At 33.5% G+C, this 18,057-nt stretch overlaps 1 protein-coding gene across 1 annotated transcript in view; it reads left to right on the top strand.

The window, feature by feature from the left end:
- The window catches only part of LOC149796135 (F-box DNA helicase 1-like), a 115,206-nt gene that overhangs the window by 15,368 nt on the left and 81,781 nt on the right, over nt 1-18,057 (top strand). The window contains exons 4-5 of the mRNA XM_089966051.1: nt 8,379-8,572; nt 11,998-12,215. Coding sequence (XP_089822177.1) covers nt 8,379-8,572; nt 11,998-12,215 — 412 coding nt within the window. The remainder of the gene's footprint in view (nt 1-8,378; nt 8,573-11,997; nt 12,216-18,057) is intronic.

Here is an 18,057-nt window from a genome sequence, read left to right as displayed (position 1 = left end):
ACTGAATCAAGTCCTTAACACCTCTATACACCTTACCATTCCTGAGAACTTGAACCCTAGCATAAGCCACAAAGCCAGCCAACTCCTGACTAACCAATGCATTATCAACTTTAGTTGACATTTTAATAATAATAAAACCCTATGATCATACATTGCAATGTAAGATAAGTGACATATAATGCGACCGTCGATTGCATGCATTCTGTAATTAAATGCCCCCCCCCCCCTTTATGGCTAGCTTCACAAAGCTTGTAATTGCTTTTTAAATCCCAAGAATGATCACTGAAAGCTGTATAAATTTTCTCGACCTTGTAAAATAGGATCTCCATTCCCATGAATGAAACTTACACGAGTCAACACCTGGCAATATTGGACCGTATATATAAGCATAACTTCACACCCAATTTAGGGATTCTTTCACTCCTGTATTTTGAGAAATAAATAATTATTTTTGTATTTATACACAGTAGTCGGTGCTTCAAAGGTTATCAGTTTTCTATGACGGTTCAGCAAAACTATTCTATTGGTATATGTTAAAAAAAACACAAAAAAACAAGGATTAGCCATTCAGTTAATTGTATCTGTTCTATTCGCGTCTTCAGAAGTCAGTCAGTTGTAGGTATAGTTCGGTAGCATGATGGACTGTATCACGGCATACAGTACTCAGCCCAGATGTCAGCATAAGCAGATTATGATGTAACAATGCACTGTAAAGATGGGGTCGTCAATACGAACAAAGGATCATTTGTTTAACAGATAGATTCCAATGCATTGCTTAGTCAAGTTTGTGGCTTCCTTTCGTTCTCCCTTTTAATGTATCCAGTCCAAATCTATGATTGTATGTACAAATTAAATAACCAAAAAGTTTGTCGCCAAAAAGATCGCCAGATGGGATATTTTTGTCGCCAATAAGGGAAAAAAATCGCAATTTGCGACATTGGCAAAGCCCAGGATGATCCCTGTGCATGTCTGGATCATATCAAACAGAACCTCAGAAACAAACAGTTCTCGCAACCAGTGATGGATAGAATCGTTTAAGCAATAGAGCCCTCCACTTTGAAAGTATATGAAGTTAAATAGAGACTCTTTACACAGTAAAGCTCAAAGTGGTACATGTATACACAAAAACTTGAAGCAGTAATTGATGTTAAATGTCTAGAGGGATAAATAAATCATTTTTGCACATATCCTCATTGAATTTTTGTCATGTTATATGTGGATTACTCTTTTTCTGCTTGGATTACTCTTTTTGTCCACTTGGATTACACCTTTTCCTCGCCAGGGGTCAGCATGTGTGCATACTACATATAAACCCTCCCAACATCCCTGCAGTGACATCCATATAGAGGGTGTGCCTTACACTCCAGTAGTAACTGAGATATTCATGGATTTTGTCATCAGTCCCTTTGTCACCGGGAGATCGCTCTGCCTGACTGACACCCAGTGGGCAGATAACTTTTAGCTCTTTTTAGTAGGTATGTACAAAGCAAAATTGAGCTTGCCTAATTTAAATTTGAATCAGTCCCAGGAACAAGGCAGTTGAATTTGTCCTGCCCTGCGAGTTGCAGTGTTTAAATATAGGTATACCTGTTTTACATTTTTCTACCTGGTAGGTATATTCAGGGATGGTCCTGGCTTTTAAAATGTTGTAAAAAAAATTGCCAACCTCAGTATTTTGTCGCCTATTTTCAAAAATGTCGCCAGGACAAGTAGTGAATATTTTTCCAAGTCTATTAATGTAATATCCAATGAAAATTGAGTTGGGATAGTTATTACTTTATTGACAACAAGCAATACAGCTGTAATACTACAAAATAAATCATTACATTACTGTTTTGCACTCCTTGATTGGTCCAAGAATTATCACTTAATGCTGTAGATTCTTTTCTCGACAAGCAAACTGTAATTGCCGTTCCCACCAATGAAACTTACACGAGTCAACATCTAGCAATAATGTACCATATATATAAGCATTAATTACCATCACTAAACTAAAAGAAGGAATGAAGAAACATCACAGAGCATGTGCCTCCAAAAAATTAATTCAGAATAAATATGTTATTTAGTAAAGAGTTTTATTTGCATATATGAGTTAACAATAAGAAATAATGTGGGATGTAAACTGTGGGAAATAGTTATCACATGTATGGTAGCTTGAGACCACATGTGAACTGTTATCAAAAATTCACACCCGTTTTAGGCATTGTTAGTTATAACAAAAAAGGGCATTGTTTATTTGTCAATCAATTGCTAGTGCTTTCACCCACTGTATAACAGGCGGTTTCTTTGAAGTATGATGAAGGCTTGAATCAAACCTTTAGCTATTGTGCAGTTTGGGCAAAGCTGACCAGAATATGAAATGGGGGCACCTTGGGTGGAGGGGAGAATAACACTCCATGGGGAGAAAAAGCATGTCTTTTGAGAATTTCACATGTATTGGACCCAAAAAATCCTTTCATATTTAGTGAAAACGATGATTAAATTTGCCTCAAATAACTTCCTGATGGTAGGTCCCAATCTGCATGTTTTCAGATTCAACCTCCCAACTTGGTTTTTGAAAAGATTTATTTTGTGCATGACAATCTAGAATAACTGATCGGTATTAACTAAATTTATTCAATGACTATTTGAATTCTTTGGAAATCTTTGTACATTTGAAACTTCAACACAGAAGGGGCACTTTTTGTTGGAATGTATTCAGATTTCTTGGAATTATTGGAATTGAAAGTACTTTTAGGAAATAGGAATTCATTTACCATGCTATAAGTTAATTTAATTCTTTCACTCTTGTATTTTTAGAAATTATTTTCAATTATGCAAAACTTGTTTGTTTTGGTATTTCTTGTTGCGTAGATTAAGTCCCTGGAGTTGTAACACGGTATTGATGGCAAAAGTAAAAGATCAATGAGCAGAATCACTATATATTACTTACCCCACCTAGATTCCTGCTTGGTGACACACTCCTTCAAAATATCATGACCAATTGTAAATGAATTGATGACTTATGCCGTGATAAATATATCACAAAATATCTGCTTTAACTTTGTATCATATCTAATCCATGGATGCCCAAGTTTCCAGCTGTCAAGAAATTTTCAAGAACTTTTGTCCTGTTCATCATGATGTGGTGTTGTACTTGAAGCATTACTACCATCACTACATGTAGATGATGATAGACTGCCAGGTATAACATCAGGTTCAGGGATTGTGTTGTCTGATGAATTTACACTAAATCCAAATGCTCTTAATTTTGTTAACTTACTCTTTGGATGAGACGATGAACACGCAATGTCTAACTTACGTTTACCCATGATAAAGTTGTACTGTTGACAGTATATAATTCTGATTGAGATGTTTTCCATTTGCTTTGTACTTATACACAGATATCGGTACTTCAAAGATAATCAGTTTTCTCTTAAGTTTCAGGAAAATTATTTTATTGGTACACTTAATAAAACAACAGAAGGATTAGCCATCATTCAATTAAGTGTAGCTGGCTCTGTTCGCATCTTCAGAGTTCGGTTGATTGTAGATGTAGTCTGATAGCATGATTGAGTGTATCAGGTCAGATGTCAACATAAGTGGATTATGATGTAACAATGCACTGTAAATATGGGTTTGTCAGTATAAACAAAAGGATTTGTTTATGTAACAGATAGATTCCAGTGCATTGTGTGCCCAAGTTCAAGGCTTCCTTTTGTGGTCCCTTTGAATGTTTCCACTCCAAATCTATGATTGTATGTACAAATTAAAAAGCTAAACACGTTGTCACAAAAAAATTGCCAGATAGTATATTTTTTCGCCATTAAGGAAAAAAATTGAAATTTGCGATATTGACGAAGCCCAGGACGATCCCTGTATATTTATTCAGTGTTGTGTGTTTAACGTTTGTCCATGATTGTAAGTTGTACTTCAGCTTATGGTCATATATAAATGGAATGTTTACATAGCATTTGAGTTCAAGGTCAGTCTTATTCACAATTATAATGGGCTTTTCTTTTGGATTGTTTTACATCCTGCTACGTTATAGGTCAAGTGAAAATGTGTTTTAGTAGGAATTTGATGAATTACTTATTCCTGTTTTAGATCAGTCTGTGGGAATCCATTTGTGATCAAAGTTTACAGTTGGTGAAATCAGATATAATTTGAGAGGAATTATCTATTTAAATTATTCATTCGAATTACTAAAGTGATCATTGAATTTTGGATTAATATATTACTTTAGATTTTTGTGAATTAATTCCAAGATATTCCGGATTACATAATTGTCTTGTATCAGGATGTTTAAGACTAATTCATACAGAAAATTCTATATTTTCAGACTTGTATTAGGACATTTATGATTATTTGGAATTTGATTCACAGTATTGTGTCTTTTGAATATTCGTTTTGTATTGTAGGGAAATTATTGCTTGTTAATTGTTGATTTGACTTAAATTATTGGTTTCACTTTCTTTCCCTTGCATATTTTAAGACATAGAGAAATAACATACCTAAGACTGCCAGTGCATACATGCCAGACATTATGCTTTTGGCTTAATCGTTATGCTTTTTTTTCACCAAATTACGTTTTCTGCTAGACTGTATAAGGATTACACATTTTTAATACATTGAAAAATGAAGCACTAAAAAGTTATTTTTCATTTTTATTATCATCTCTTTAATTCAGCTCATATAAATTTGAGAATTTTCTTAAAAAGGTGACTGCTGCTTAAGAATATCATAAGAGTACTTTCCTTATTTGCTGTTTATAGCAACACTATATGACTCATTTCCAAGAAAACAGGTTTCTTCAAAAGTTAACTTTGCCTAACAGATTCATTTTATTGATAAGCCAATTAGTTAATGAACTAGTCTACTCTTTTAAAGAAAAAAAGGCCAGATGTTAATTGAAATGTTTTACAGTGTGAGTTGTGGATGTTTTATGACAAAAATTGTTAGAGAAGATGGATCTTTTAAAACTTCAACACATATCAGATCAGAAGAAAGGACAAATCAACACTGCTCTGCAAAGTTTAAAAGAAGATTATGAGAGTAGTGTAATACAGCACTCTGAGTACCTGACCATGATCACTGCAAACTGCTGAATATAAATAATTTTCAGTATATTTTGTGTTTGTATTCTGGTTCTAATCCATATAGATTTTTCCCTTTGTGACATGAATTATGACAATGCAGCAGAACCAAGTTAGTCAATAAAAATGTATCTTTTTTAACATGCTGTTATTTTGGCATGTAATATAAAGATTACACTTTTTATACCCAAATTATGCTTTTTTGCCACTTATAATGGCAATAATTACGCTTGTACCTTGGGGGTGGGGTTGGGGTTGCATGTATGCCAGTGATCTTTAAATTAGATTCTGAAATTTTTAATTATTACGGTAGATGAAAGTACAGCAAATGTCATCTAGTCAGCTCACCTAGCTATAGCATTGCAGTGCTATGACTTATTAACATCTCTGATTCAGGTGGTATATCGGATTTATTTTGTCCATCTGTCCTCCTTGTCTAGTAATGTAACTGCTGTACTACTTCACTTCTGAACACCAGACTTGCACTATGGGTTCATCTTGAGATGAACATATAACACTAAAACTGGATCACTGAGGCCTACTTTGCAATTTTTTTTAAACAATTTCTTAAAAAATGGTGTCCATTTTCCATGTTTAGACTGCAGCTTATATACCACTACTTTACCATTTGACATCAAATTTACAGATTGTGTGAAACTTGGGATCAGCATGTTATAAGTTAGGTCACTGTTACTTTTGGGATTAATAAAAATTGATTACATTTGTGATGGGTTCTGATTCCATTACATTTTCACCTATTGCTACTAAACACTGGTACACAGAAACTGCAGATTAGAATAAAATTATTTCTCAGCCAAAACAGGCTGGGGCACTGTGACCGCTTTTCCAGGATTTTGAACAGTAGTTAAAGATGGTGCCTAACTTCAAAATCTTTAAACTCGTTACTACAAAAGCTGCATTTTGGGTACATCTTGGGATGAGGGTATGTGGCACATAAGTAGATTGCTGTGACCTGCTTTGTAAAGTTAGTTGAAAACTATAAGATACTGACAGGTGCCACTGTGGTATCTTGTGAGCTTCTACCGATGAGCAACTTTAAGATTGTCAGGCTGTTTATGTCATGTTCATGCAAATTACAGCTGAAATAAAATAGATGTCATGGAAAAAATTAAACTGGAGTTTAACAAATTTAACTTAACAATACTAGCTTTCATAACATTCCTTTCTACTTGTGCCATTGGCAGAGTGTAATATGTTATGCTGTTGTCTGTCCATCCATCTGTCTGTCTGTTTGTCTGTGAACAATTTGGTTTCCACACAGTAACTCAAGTTGTCCTCTCTCAACAGTTTCCAAACTTTGTGGATGGTGTTTACTTGAGGTAGAGAAGGAAGAACTCTATCATCTTGGGCTCACAAACTCAATGGTCAAGGGGGTCAAGAGGTATAAGGTCGAGGTCACTTTGACTGAAAGAAGAAAAATGGTTTCCGTTAGGGAAGGATGGGTGAGAACTTTGGGTTGGGTACCTAGCAGGGAATTTGCAGGCTGGGTTGGTATTTACTGGGTAGTGCAAAACCCAGTTATTATCCTGGTGTCCAGGTATCTGTCCATCCCTAGTTTCCACACAATAATTCTAGTTCTCCATCATCTATATTTTTAAAAAAAATTTATAACTTGTACTTGGAGCAAGGAAGAACTCGACTGGTTTGAGTGACAAAAGATCAAAGGTTTTTGTCATTGTGACTGAAGAACAAATATGGTCTTCAACAGTAACCATATTTTTCCATCTTCTACCACAAAGACAAGTGGTTTCTGCAAAATGACTTGAGTACTCCATCAATTTCTAAACTTTGCAGATAGCTTATACTTGGAGGTAAGGAAGCACTCTGTCAGTTTTGGGATCAAAAGATCAAAAGTTAAGGGCACTGTGACTAAAAGAGAAAAACATGGTTTCTGCACTATAACATAAATTCTGCATCATATACTTGAACCATACTTTGTGCATGGCTTGCACATGGGTAAAGAACAAACCTATCAATTTTGGGTTCTAAAGGTCAGTGGTCAAGACCACTGAAAGAAGACAAATGAGTTTTACTCACTGTAATATCAAACATTTTCTTGGGTCACCAGTTTTTGGGGGATTTTATTGTTGCCCTGAGCCTCAAATGTAAAGACCCAACGAAATCTTATCCACATATGATAAAGAAGCACCAACCCCACATTTTTTTTTTTTTAATGTACCTAAAAAATCAACAAAGCTGTTTGATAAATCAAATTTTTTTTTTTAAATTTGGGTAAAGATATTAGCTTTTACACATATCAGTTTTATGATCACAGTTTTATCTAAAGAAGTATAAAGCATCTTATATTGTTTCAGTGTCATATATCTACACATTATCTAGTAACCATATTTTTTACTGACCACATTAAATCAGTATTTTGTGAGATAAGTAAGGACAGAGAGAACTGAAATAAAACTTAAGGCATTCAAACACTGTTGTTACTTAAAATGAAAAGAAGGATTAGAAAATGATATAAATGAAAATTAGATTTGATAATTACTCAGACTGATTCTTCATTCAGGTGAAACTTATGAAAAATTTACATCCTCATGAAAGCTTTGTCTAATTTTATCCATGCAGGCTTAATCCCAATGAATTGTATGACTGAATAATACTAAAACTATTGCTTGGGGCACAATTACTAATAAAACACTGTTATATACACTCATTACAGCAGAGTATTGAAGATCACACTTAAGTGATTTTCTGACAAAACCATTGAATTGAATCATGTCAACCAAGTCATCTGGAACCCACAAATGCTTGGGGAGTAAATAGTCCTGAAATTCAAGCATGCATGAAGATGTATATTTTTTTCAAAGCCATGAAAACTGAGACCCTTGAAAATAAATGATACCTCAGTAATAACTTCACTTTGAGCCCATGACCAGAGTTTGTGGAGGGCTTGCACATAAGGTATGGAGGAAGTCTGTTGATTTTTGTGTCAGTGTCATTGAGGCATAAAATGGAGCGTGGAGACTAAGTATTGATCTAGAGTGAGTTCCTTGATCATACGTTTTGGATGACTTGCATTTACAGTAATAAACAACCTTTAGATTCTAGAATGAAATGGTCACATGTCACTGTCATGGTAAATCTGATAAGACAATAATCATTTATGCAGATTCAGTTTAATATGTTAAGTCTCTATACATAGTTCTGTTAAATACAGGGCATGTGTAGAATGTTTGTTCATAGTAAGTTTGATTTAGACTTGTATGAAAAATTGTTTTGTACAAATTTAAGACTGTTGGTCATATTGTTTCCATTTCAATTTCTAAGGAACCTAATCCCTGGAGTTTGATTGCAACACTAGTAGTAATTTCCCACAGTGTCCAGGACATTCAGGATATCATCCGATGTCTGTCCTGCCCAGCCTCTCAGTGTCGGTCTGTAGAAGTTGTGGAATGCTTGTATTGTATTGCCACGTTCCTGTATGCCTTCAAACTGGTCAAGACATCAGATGTATGGAATGGGTTAGTTTGGCTATATTACATAATTTTCACCATACAAGGATTTTCACTGAGAAAAAAAACATGCAGTTGTATCATTTTTATTCATGGAGTACTCATTTTAATGGATCTTTTGTTGCAACAAACAATTTAAAGTGTGTGTGATTCAGATTTTTAACGTAGCTTTAAAAAATGTTAAGTCATATCATGATGATGTCTGCAGTGTTGCAGTTTATAGTGATGTCTAGCACTGGGGCATCATGCTGCAGACATGTAGCATCATGTCCCACCAAGTCACATGATCATGACACCAGGGTGACCAGTCCTAGCACTAACCACTTAATGCTGAGCACCAAGTGAGGCAGCTGTTAGTGTCATTTTTCTGTCTTTGGTGCGACTTTGTCGGGTTTCAAATCTGCAACCTCACACATCTGAGGCAGACACTTTAACCACTTAGGCCACAACTGGAGTGGTCAGACGATTTAAAGATCCAAAATAAAATATTGACTTGTAAAGAAACTAAGTAATTTCTTCGTTGAACTTCTCAGATTTAATCCCCCCTGATATTTCTACTTTCAGGTCCATCAAAAAGAATACATTTCAGTATAAATGAATCCACACTCTACTTTATATTGGATCTCAGACTTATCTGCCGATTACTAATTGCCAGATTGTAAATGAAAATTGTGACCTATGAATAATTAACAAAAAGTACAAATTTGACACTGTCATATTATGAAAAAGCATCCAGTAGGTGGGGAAAACTGCAAATGATTATTAGTTCACTCAGAGCTTGTTCCAATGGCAAATAATATCTTTGAAAGAAATGTCTAAGTCCATTCAGAGCTCGTTTCAGTGGTAAATAATGTCTTGGAAAGAAATACCTGTAAGTCACTTAGGAAATCAGCCTGATATCTATTGTGCATTTCCAAACTGACTCTTGTAAACTTTGGCTTTTTACTAGTGATACCAGATTCGGTATAAAAATCATATGTACTTTTTAAGATAACAATTAACAGGAAACAGCCCTGGAATGGGTAGGTCCAGCATCACTGACAGCAGTGTGCATGGTCATTTTGAAAGTTAACTCTTTTTAAAATGTTTATTGACATTAGTGATGGCATATGTAAAAGTCCTTGTTTATTATAAACATAAACATTACAGCATCAACATTTACAACAACAGTTTTCCATTTAAACTGATCAATATGTGATTTATAACTTTAAAAAAGTGAAATTCTGGTCACATCAGATTGGCTGACAAAAACAAAACAAGTAATCCATGTTAAGAAATATTTCACAGTGGCATAAAGAAGTTTAAATCCAACCTATTAGTTGGATTAAAAGGAAAGTTAGTCCTTAAATTTTGTATTGATGAGCTGCGTAATCTGCAGTTATCTAAGGTACAAAGATTTATGATTTGAAGTGAATACTAGCATGAAATCAAATGAAGCCATTTTAATGGACCTGTATTTCACTGATGACTGGCAGGTAAATCTTTAAAACGTATTAAAAATTTTTTTTAATAAGATACTTGTATACTTTTCCAACATATAAAATTATTATGTGGCTTCAACACTAATTGACTCAACATTGAAACTGATTCTTACTGTCTTTCTTGTTGAAGAAAATCCTTTTATTGCAGACTACTAGGCAAAAATGAGATCACATGTAAATAGAATTGTAAAAGATGTTTAAAGTTTAAAAATTTGTGTACAGTTACCAGCCTTAACAGGTAGTAAATTTAATGAAGCCATAATATTTGTATGAAGTTGTAATTATAGTATTATATTAGTATTTTAATCATCCGATATAAAAATGTGCATTAACAGAAGTTTATAGTGACTATTTTGAACATTATAAATTTGAACTTTTCTGAGCTCCTTTCTCCTTGTTATTGCCAATTTCATCCCAATCTCACTGGACAGAGAAATCATTTTGCCAATGTATTACATACATGCCAACCATTACGCTTTTGGCATAATCATTATGCATTTTTCACCAAATTGTGTGTTTTGCTTGCCTTTATGTGGATTATGCTCTTTTGGTGCAATGAAGGAAAAAATAAAGGAGTAAAATGTTTTTGTCATTTTTATTATGATCTCTTTAATTCCAGTCATATAAATTTGAGAATATTCTTAAATAGATGACTGATCCCTGAGAATAGCATAAGAGTACCTTCCTTATATGCTATTTATAGCAACTATGTAACCCATTTCCAAGAAAACAGAAGGTTTCTTCAAAATTTGAACTTTGCCTCACAGATTCGTAATATTGATAAGCTAGTTGGTGAAACCAGACCCTCCTTAATAAAAATGGTGCCACATGTTAAGCAAAACATTTTATTTTATGGTGCAAGTTGTGGATATTATATCATAGAAAATTGTTTGAGCAGATTGAAAGTTACACATGTACTAGACTAGTTAAACTGAGTGCTAAATATAAATAATTTTTCAGTATATAATAATATTTTGTGTTTGTATTCTGGTTCTAATTTATTTACTTTATTACAAGAATTTTGACCAGAACCATATTAGTAGTAAAAATGTATCTTTTTCAAACATGCTGTAATTCTGGCATGTAATATATATAGATTACATTGTTTATACACTTTTCTGCCACTTGAAATAGCAATAATTATGCTTATACCTGTTGGGGGATTGGCATATATGGTACTAGAGTTCAGAATGGACTCTGCTTGCATGCTTTGTGAGTTCATCAAAACTGTTAATGTTAGATCAGCTGTTATTGTTGGTATGGCAAATTACAGACAGGTGGCTAAAAGTATGAATTAGGACCTTAGAAAACTACAGATAGACATCCATTAGGGTAAACAAGTCTGTAGTTCATGGATCAAGTTCTTTGATATTGATGCGGATATGATGTACATGTTATATTTGAAGTTGAAATTTAGGGCTGTTCCATTTAAACAGACATGGTACTCAGGGAAGGCACTTAAAAAATATTGCTAGGGTAATCTTTTAACTTCAAGAGTTCATATGACAATGATACAAAATTTTAAATTGCATCTATGGGTGACTACTCCACATTAAAATTGCCTTCTCTTGGTCCCAAGTAAATTTTACTGGAATAGCCCTTGCTTGAATGGTAACAAAATTAGGATAATTTATAGGTTAGGTTGATTTGATGTGCAGTAAGATAGCATGCGTATAGTCACCTTCCCTATAGCTTTAACATTTATTGCTGTCATAGCGTTCATAACATATATATTGTGGAAAGATATGTGGCAGTGTAGCCTAGCAACATCATGGAGTAAATGCAGTCTGACTTCATAGGTTTATAATTTATGAAACTTGAATGTAAGATAAAACACTCAGGTTCACTGCAGGCGGGTCATGATATATTATATTATATATTATTGAATTTCTTTCTTAAAGTTTGTATTTAGTGAGCACAAATATGAGGGCTTTTATTTATATAATTTTACAGAATGCACTACCGGCTGTTTTACGCGCTGTACTTGTTTGAGAATGTGTCTTCCTCAAGTTATGGAGATCTACAGCAGTCTCTGACAAGCTGTGGGGGACAACAGTCCATTGTGAAATACGGTAGATCTTCAGATGGTGTCAGACTGACACATGAACAAATGAGGATAGTCAAGCATAAAACTGAGCCAAAGGAAATCATCAAGATTGTGGCCTTTGCAGGTATTGCAAATGAAATAAACATTTCCTATTGTCACATTAATTAACTGCAAAGGAAAATGAAATTTTCATGCTGAGGATATATTTTATCAGTAGGTCTTTAAAAACTGCATGTCCTAATAGAGTGAAACCTGTGTATAGAGAACAGGCAAGGGACATGACAAAAGTGTAATTTATATATGTGGTCAGTTTTCATGATATGCTTTACAGATTGTACAGTTATGACTCTGAGTGTTGCATATATTGTATTTTATGTAATTTTTCATACATGAAAAAATAGTTATTAATTTCATATTATGAAGAATTATATGTCAAGTAAATATATATTTTTTTATGTGCTGGCTGTATATGAAAAATAAAGGGATCATACCCAAGCAAGTTTGACAAATTGCATGTTACTCTCTGACCTAATGAAACAAAATAACATAAATTGTTTATCTCATTCTGCTGACAACTCAAGAATCCAATTACAATCAAAAATCAATAGTAATAATATTAGTACCCATACTTTGTGGACTTCAAGCACACTGAGGCTTCAACATTTTAGCTGACAATTCAAGTATTCAGAAAGACTTGTTATTAGTGAACAAGAGAGAAAGAGAGATGGCTGAAATGATATTGTCTCATTATGCAATTTCATCTGCATTTATGGCATACTTCTTTGTAGCTGTTAAGGTGTGTTATAATTAACATGGTCTCTACTTGTATTATGCGTATCATTTATTGGTAAATTGTACGCAACAGTATGACCCCATGTTATCAAGAAGTTAAATGGAACATGTATTGTTGCAACAACAGTAACCTCATTATCAAAATGCAATAAAAAAGAAAAGAACTCAAAATAAACTTGTTTTTTGTGAATGCATCTGTGTGAGAGAGAGATGAAGCAATGTTGTGTCATTGTGTGAGACCATATTCATAGCTGCCAACCCTCACGAATTTGGTGTGAATTTCATGACTTTTTCAGCGATTCACAAATTCACGCCGTAAGACAAAAATTCACGAATTTTCCGATCCTCAGTTATTTTAAATCTTTAATAAAATAACCGATTTCCCGTTAAGCGCTAGTCATGATATTCGCAGTTGCCGAAACGGTCTGGTACCGCTGGTCACGATATTAGTAGATCTACAGCCGATTAGTACAGTTGGCCCGGTCGCAAGCATTTTAGCCTATTTTAATTTATATGTATAAGAGTAGTTTTACAAATGCTTTTGAGAGAAACTGGGGCCTAACCGGAAATTTGCTCCGCGCATGCGTCAAAACACTGATTCGAGTTACCGTTCAGCATCGCATGTAAGATTTTGAAAATGTCTTCACCGCCAAGGAAAAAGAAATGTATTACTCAAAAAGTGAAGTTTAATTTGGAATATATCAAAACTTGGCCGTGCATTCTGCCATTAAACATTGATATTCATTTATGCTTTTTGCACTCAGTGTGCCATCGCAGAGATGATGTGAGGAAGAATGTCGGTTGCAAAAAACACGTAGAAGTTGGGAAAATTAAGAATTCGCAGATTTCAGCTCTGGAATATTTTAAACCATTGGTGGAAGACCCGCAGGCTACCAACGCTGAAGCATTATTTGTGAGTTTTCTTGTGTCGAACACAATCTACCTTTATCAGCTGGAGACCATGCTAAACATTTGTTCTGACATATGTTCCCGGACTCGAAAATCGCTTCCAAATTTTCCTATGGAAGAACCAAAAATGCTGCAGCTCCTGTGCATTCCTCACAGCAACAGTGACAGCGAAAGAGTATTTTCTTTAGTGAGGAAAAATAAGACAGACTTTAAGGCCTCCTTAGCTGCAGAAAATTTGTCAGCAATTTTAGTCCCCAAGATCAACCAGCAGGCAAGAAGTCGGAACTGTTTAGAAAACAAATTTACGATCAAGCAGTTGAGGAAGTTCAAGTCTGCCACAGTATCATGTCTTGATAAATAAATATTTCTGCATATATATATATAGTGTTTTATTTTTATTTTGCGAACTTGATATAGTGTAGTATTGACGGTCGGAGTAGTCAGAGTGGATGGAGTTATTGTCATAGTATTATTCACGAATTCGTGTCCAAATTCACGACTTTTTATCCCTATTTTCACTAATTGTGAGCCTGGAAGGTTGGCAGCTATGCATATTTATTCAGGGCAATTTTTATTTGTAGCTTTTGGAGAGAGAGAAAAATGTTTATGGGTTGATTGTAATGTGTATTTTCAGTTACATTACAGTTGTGATCTTCCTCACATACTGGGACACTATGATATTCCATTTTCGATTATCACCTCTAAAACAACAATTCTTTGTTTTAATTATTATTTTTCCATTTGACACCCAATAGAGGGCAAGATTTGACAGGAGAGATCAAATTAGTGAGGCTACCATTAGGGAAATGAGGCTTTCTTTAGGTAAATGAATATCTGTAAATGTGGTGTGAAGGCCATTGTCCAAACTGCACATGTTGTAACGATGAGCGATCACAATTATCACTTACTATTCATACTTGCCATTAAAGGTATCGTAGAATAGAATCTCGATAAAATGTTAATTATATCCAAGTCAAAACAGTACAAGCACTTAAAAGAATATAACACATATATACACACACACACGCATAAATTTCTCTGAGTCAGTGACTTTCAAATTTGTGATAGAAAATGAGACGAGGTTTGTATTTTTGTATTAATATATGAAACAATAAGATTACGTGACCAGTGGTCTGTGGTCTTCACTTTAGTATGTACTGAATTTTAATTTTTGTTGGATAATGAAACATCAAATGGCATCTGAACTCATCATAAAATGTATGTGATGCTTTGTTACTGTAACTGAAAATTCATCCACAGTACTAATTAATGATAGTCATGCTTTGTTACTGTGACTGAATTGATACAGAGTACTAATTAACGATAATAATGCTTTGTTAAGGTGACTGAAATTCATACAGAGTACTAATTAATGATAATAATGCTTTGTTAAGGTGACTGAATTCATAGAGTACTAATTAATGATAATCATGCTTTGTTAAGGTGACTGAATTCATACAGAGTACTAATTAATGATAATCTTGCTTTGTTAAGGTGACTGAATTCATACAGAGTACTAATTAATGATAATCATGCTTTCTTAAGGTGACTGAATTCATACAGAGTACTAATTAACTATAATCATGCTTTGTTAAGGTGGCTGATAATCATGCTTTGTTAAGGTGACTGAATTCATGCAGAGTACTAATTAAAGATAATCATGCTTTGTTAAGGTGACTGAATTCAGAGTACTAATTAACTATAATCATTTAAGTATGTGCTATAAGTCATTTGTCCAGTTGTTAATACATAGCAGTAGATATTGTAATGGCAATAAGAGATTTTGTCATCAATCATTGTATTTTCTTGCCAATAATGAAGGCAAATAAGGGTGGATAATTGAATAAAAGTAGATTGTTAATTAACAGAAGAATTAAGGACCTCAATGTACAGTTATAAATTTTGATTATTTCTTTATCTTTTGATCACCTGTTTCAACTTTTGATGTGATGTTCCAAGTTATCAGATAGGTCAGAGCAGTTTAATTCAGGCAACAAATGGTTGTTTTCATTTGGGATTATGTGAAAAGTACTCAGCAGACAGTGTATTCATAGTTTGACATATGTTAATGATGCATCTGTAAACTTCTCTTGATTCAATAAAAATCAAATTACATGGTTAAAAATGTAATAAAAAAATGAAATGATCTGTCTGCATGTCTTAGTTTGATGTATCTGTATTGTACATTGGTATATTTTCAAAGTAAAGTCATTTAAAATGTGAACTTTTCTTCTTGATTGAAATAAAAAAACATCAGAATATGTGCTTTAAAAGTAACAAAGGGATAAAATGATCAGTGACCTTTCTGCACAATTATAAATGATGTTTCTTTGATTTCTTAATCTCCAGTTTCTTTATTCAATGTCTCATTGACAAATTTACAGAAAGTTAGCAAATAGGCAGGTTTTAATTGAGGCAACAGATAGTTGTTATTCATTTGAGATTAAATTAAACATATATTCAGAAAAAATACATTCATAATTTGACATATCTGTATTGTACATCGGTATATTTTCAAGGTTTTCATATCAATGTCATACATCGGTATATTTTAAAAGACATGTGAAGCATGAACCTCTCTTCTTGATTGAAGTAAAATACATCAAAATATGTAGTTCAGAATGAATAAAGTAATGAAGTGATGAGTGGCCTTTTTATTTGCACAATGATAAATAGTGATTCTTTCATTTCTTAATCTCATGTTTCATTATTTGGTGCCTCACTGAAGAACTTACCCTGAGTTAATCACCGTTTCTATTATACACTTAGTAAAACAATATTTTGGTCTTTGGACTTATCCAAATTGTACCTCTGGATATTTTTGAAGTCATTTGAAATGGGAACCTTCCCAATTTTAACACATCACAATATGAGCTTAAAAACAGTTTAAAATTCAAAAGCAAAAATAACCCCACCTAATTGTTTATGATCATGATTTTAATCTCTCATTCATTTTTGTATAAAAAAATGTCAATATGATGTTTTCATTTTTTTGTGTGCAAATGTAATTCTTCTTTGTAGCAATTTTATGTTTGACAATTTAAAGGATTTTCCCACAAATTCAGAGTACTATGCATGAAAAAAATATGATTCATTTTAAAAATTATTATTTTTAGAACTAGATAATGTACATAAAAATGTAAGGGTATGAAAAGTTACATGAAAAATGCATTACCTATTGTATGCAACTTAGTTGCCCCCCTCCCCCCTTCCGAATAGTCAATTCTTTTGTTAGGCAGATGTATGTAATGTAGAGGACATTTATTGTAAGATTTTTGAAAGTATCAATTATGAGCAGGTGTTGGCAAAGTCAGGATACACTGTATTTGGAAGGAGTTGTTGAGATCATATACAATGGAAGGATCCAGACTGAGCAAGTCATTCAAACAACACTGAAAATTGACTTGTTACTTTTGTATTGTAGCAGTTTTATCTATATAAGACCTGTTTGACATTGTAACATCAGAATTTATCATCACCTTAAAATTCTTTAGATATATCAACAGTAAACACTCTTGGTATACATCCATGAGAGAATAGTATATCAATAATATGTTGACATTGCTAAATTTTTCATAACTTTGTTATCACCACACTTAAAAGGGGGAAATTGTGATAGCTGTTGTATGGCAATTGGTCTGTCTGTAATTCTGTTTGTAAACTGCTGGGTGGAAATTGACTAAAATTTGTACAATAGTTGTCTATGCTGTAACCATTTGCAAAAGGAGTACAGTTTTTGATCGTCTCTTCTGAGGTCCTTTGGCAGCTTCAGAGGTCTGATTGCAGTTTCAGAGGTCCATTACACCTCCATTGGAATTAAAGTGACAGTTTTGTGTATCTTTTTATTACTGTCTATTCATGCCGATTGGGATGTCATATGATAATGTGAGTTGATTATTTTTCATAGGGTAAAAGTTTTTTTGTTGATTGTTTGGTTGCTACAAAGAAAATAGGACACAATTCCTCATCCTTGAATTTCAGTACTGATGGACATATATTTTGAAAAAATAAACATGATTGTTTATACCCATACAGCATATGTAATGAATTTTGGGTCATGATCCAGGGGTGGTGGGTGGGGATATGTAATAAAAAGCATCAGACATGCTTTGAAATATGATGTTTTTTTATTTTCTTGAATGTTTGTGTAAAGTTTTAATAACTTTTGAATGTTAAAATAGTGACAAGATTGATGTGGAAAATCACAGCCACTCATGCTTTATAAACTTTATAAAGATTGACACTAACAAAAGCTGGAAGTTAGT

This window comes from Sinohyriopsis cumingii, chromosome 7 (genome assembly GCF_028554795.1).
Source record: "Sinohyriopsis cumingii isolate HCF-2022 chromosome 7, ASM2855479v2, whole genome shotgun sequence".
Lineage (NCBI taxonomy): Eukaryota > Metazoa > Mollusca > Bivalvia > Unionida > Unionidae > Sinohyriopsis > Sinohyriopsis cumingii.
The sequence above is the reverse complement of the archived record's forward strand: the minus strand, read 5'-3'. Positions and strand labels throughout refer to the sequence as shown.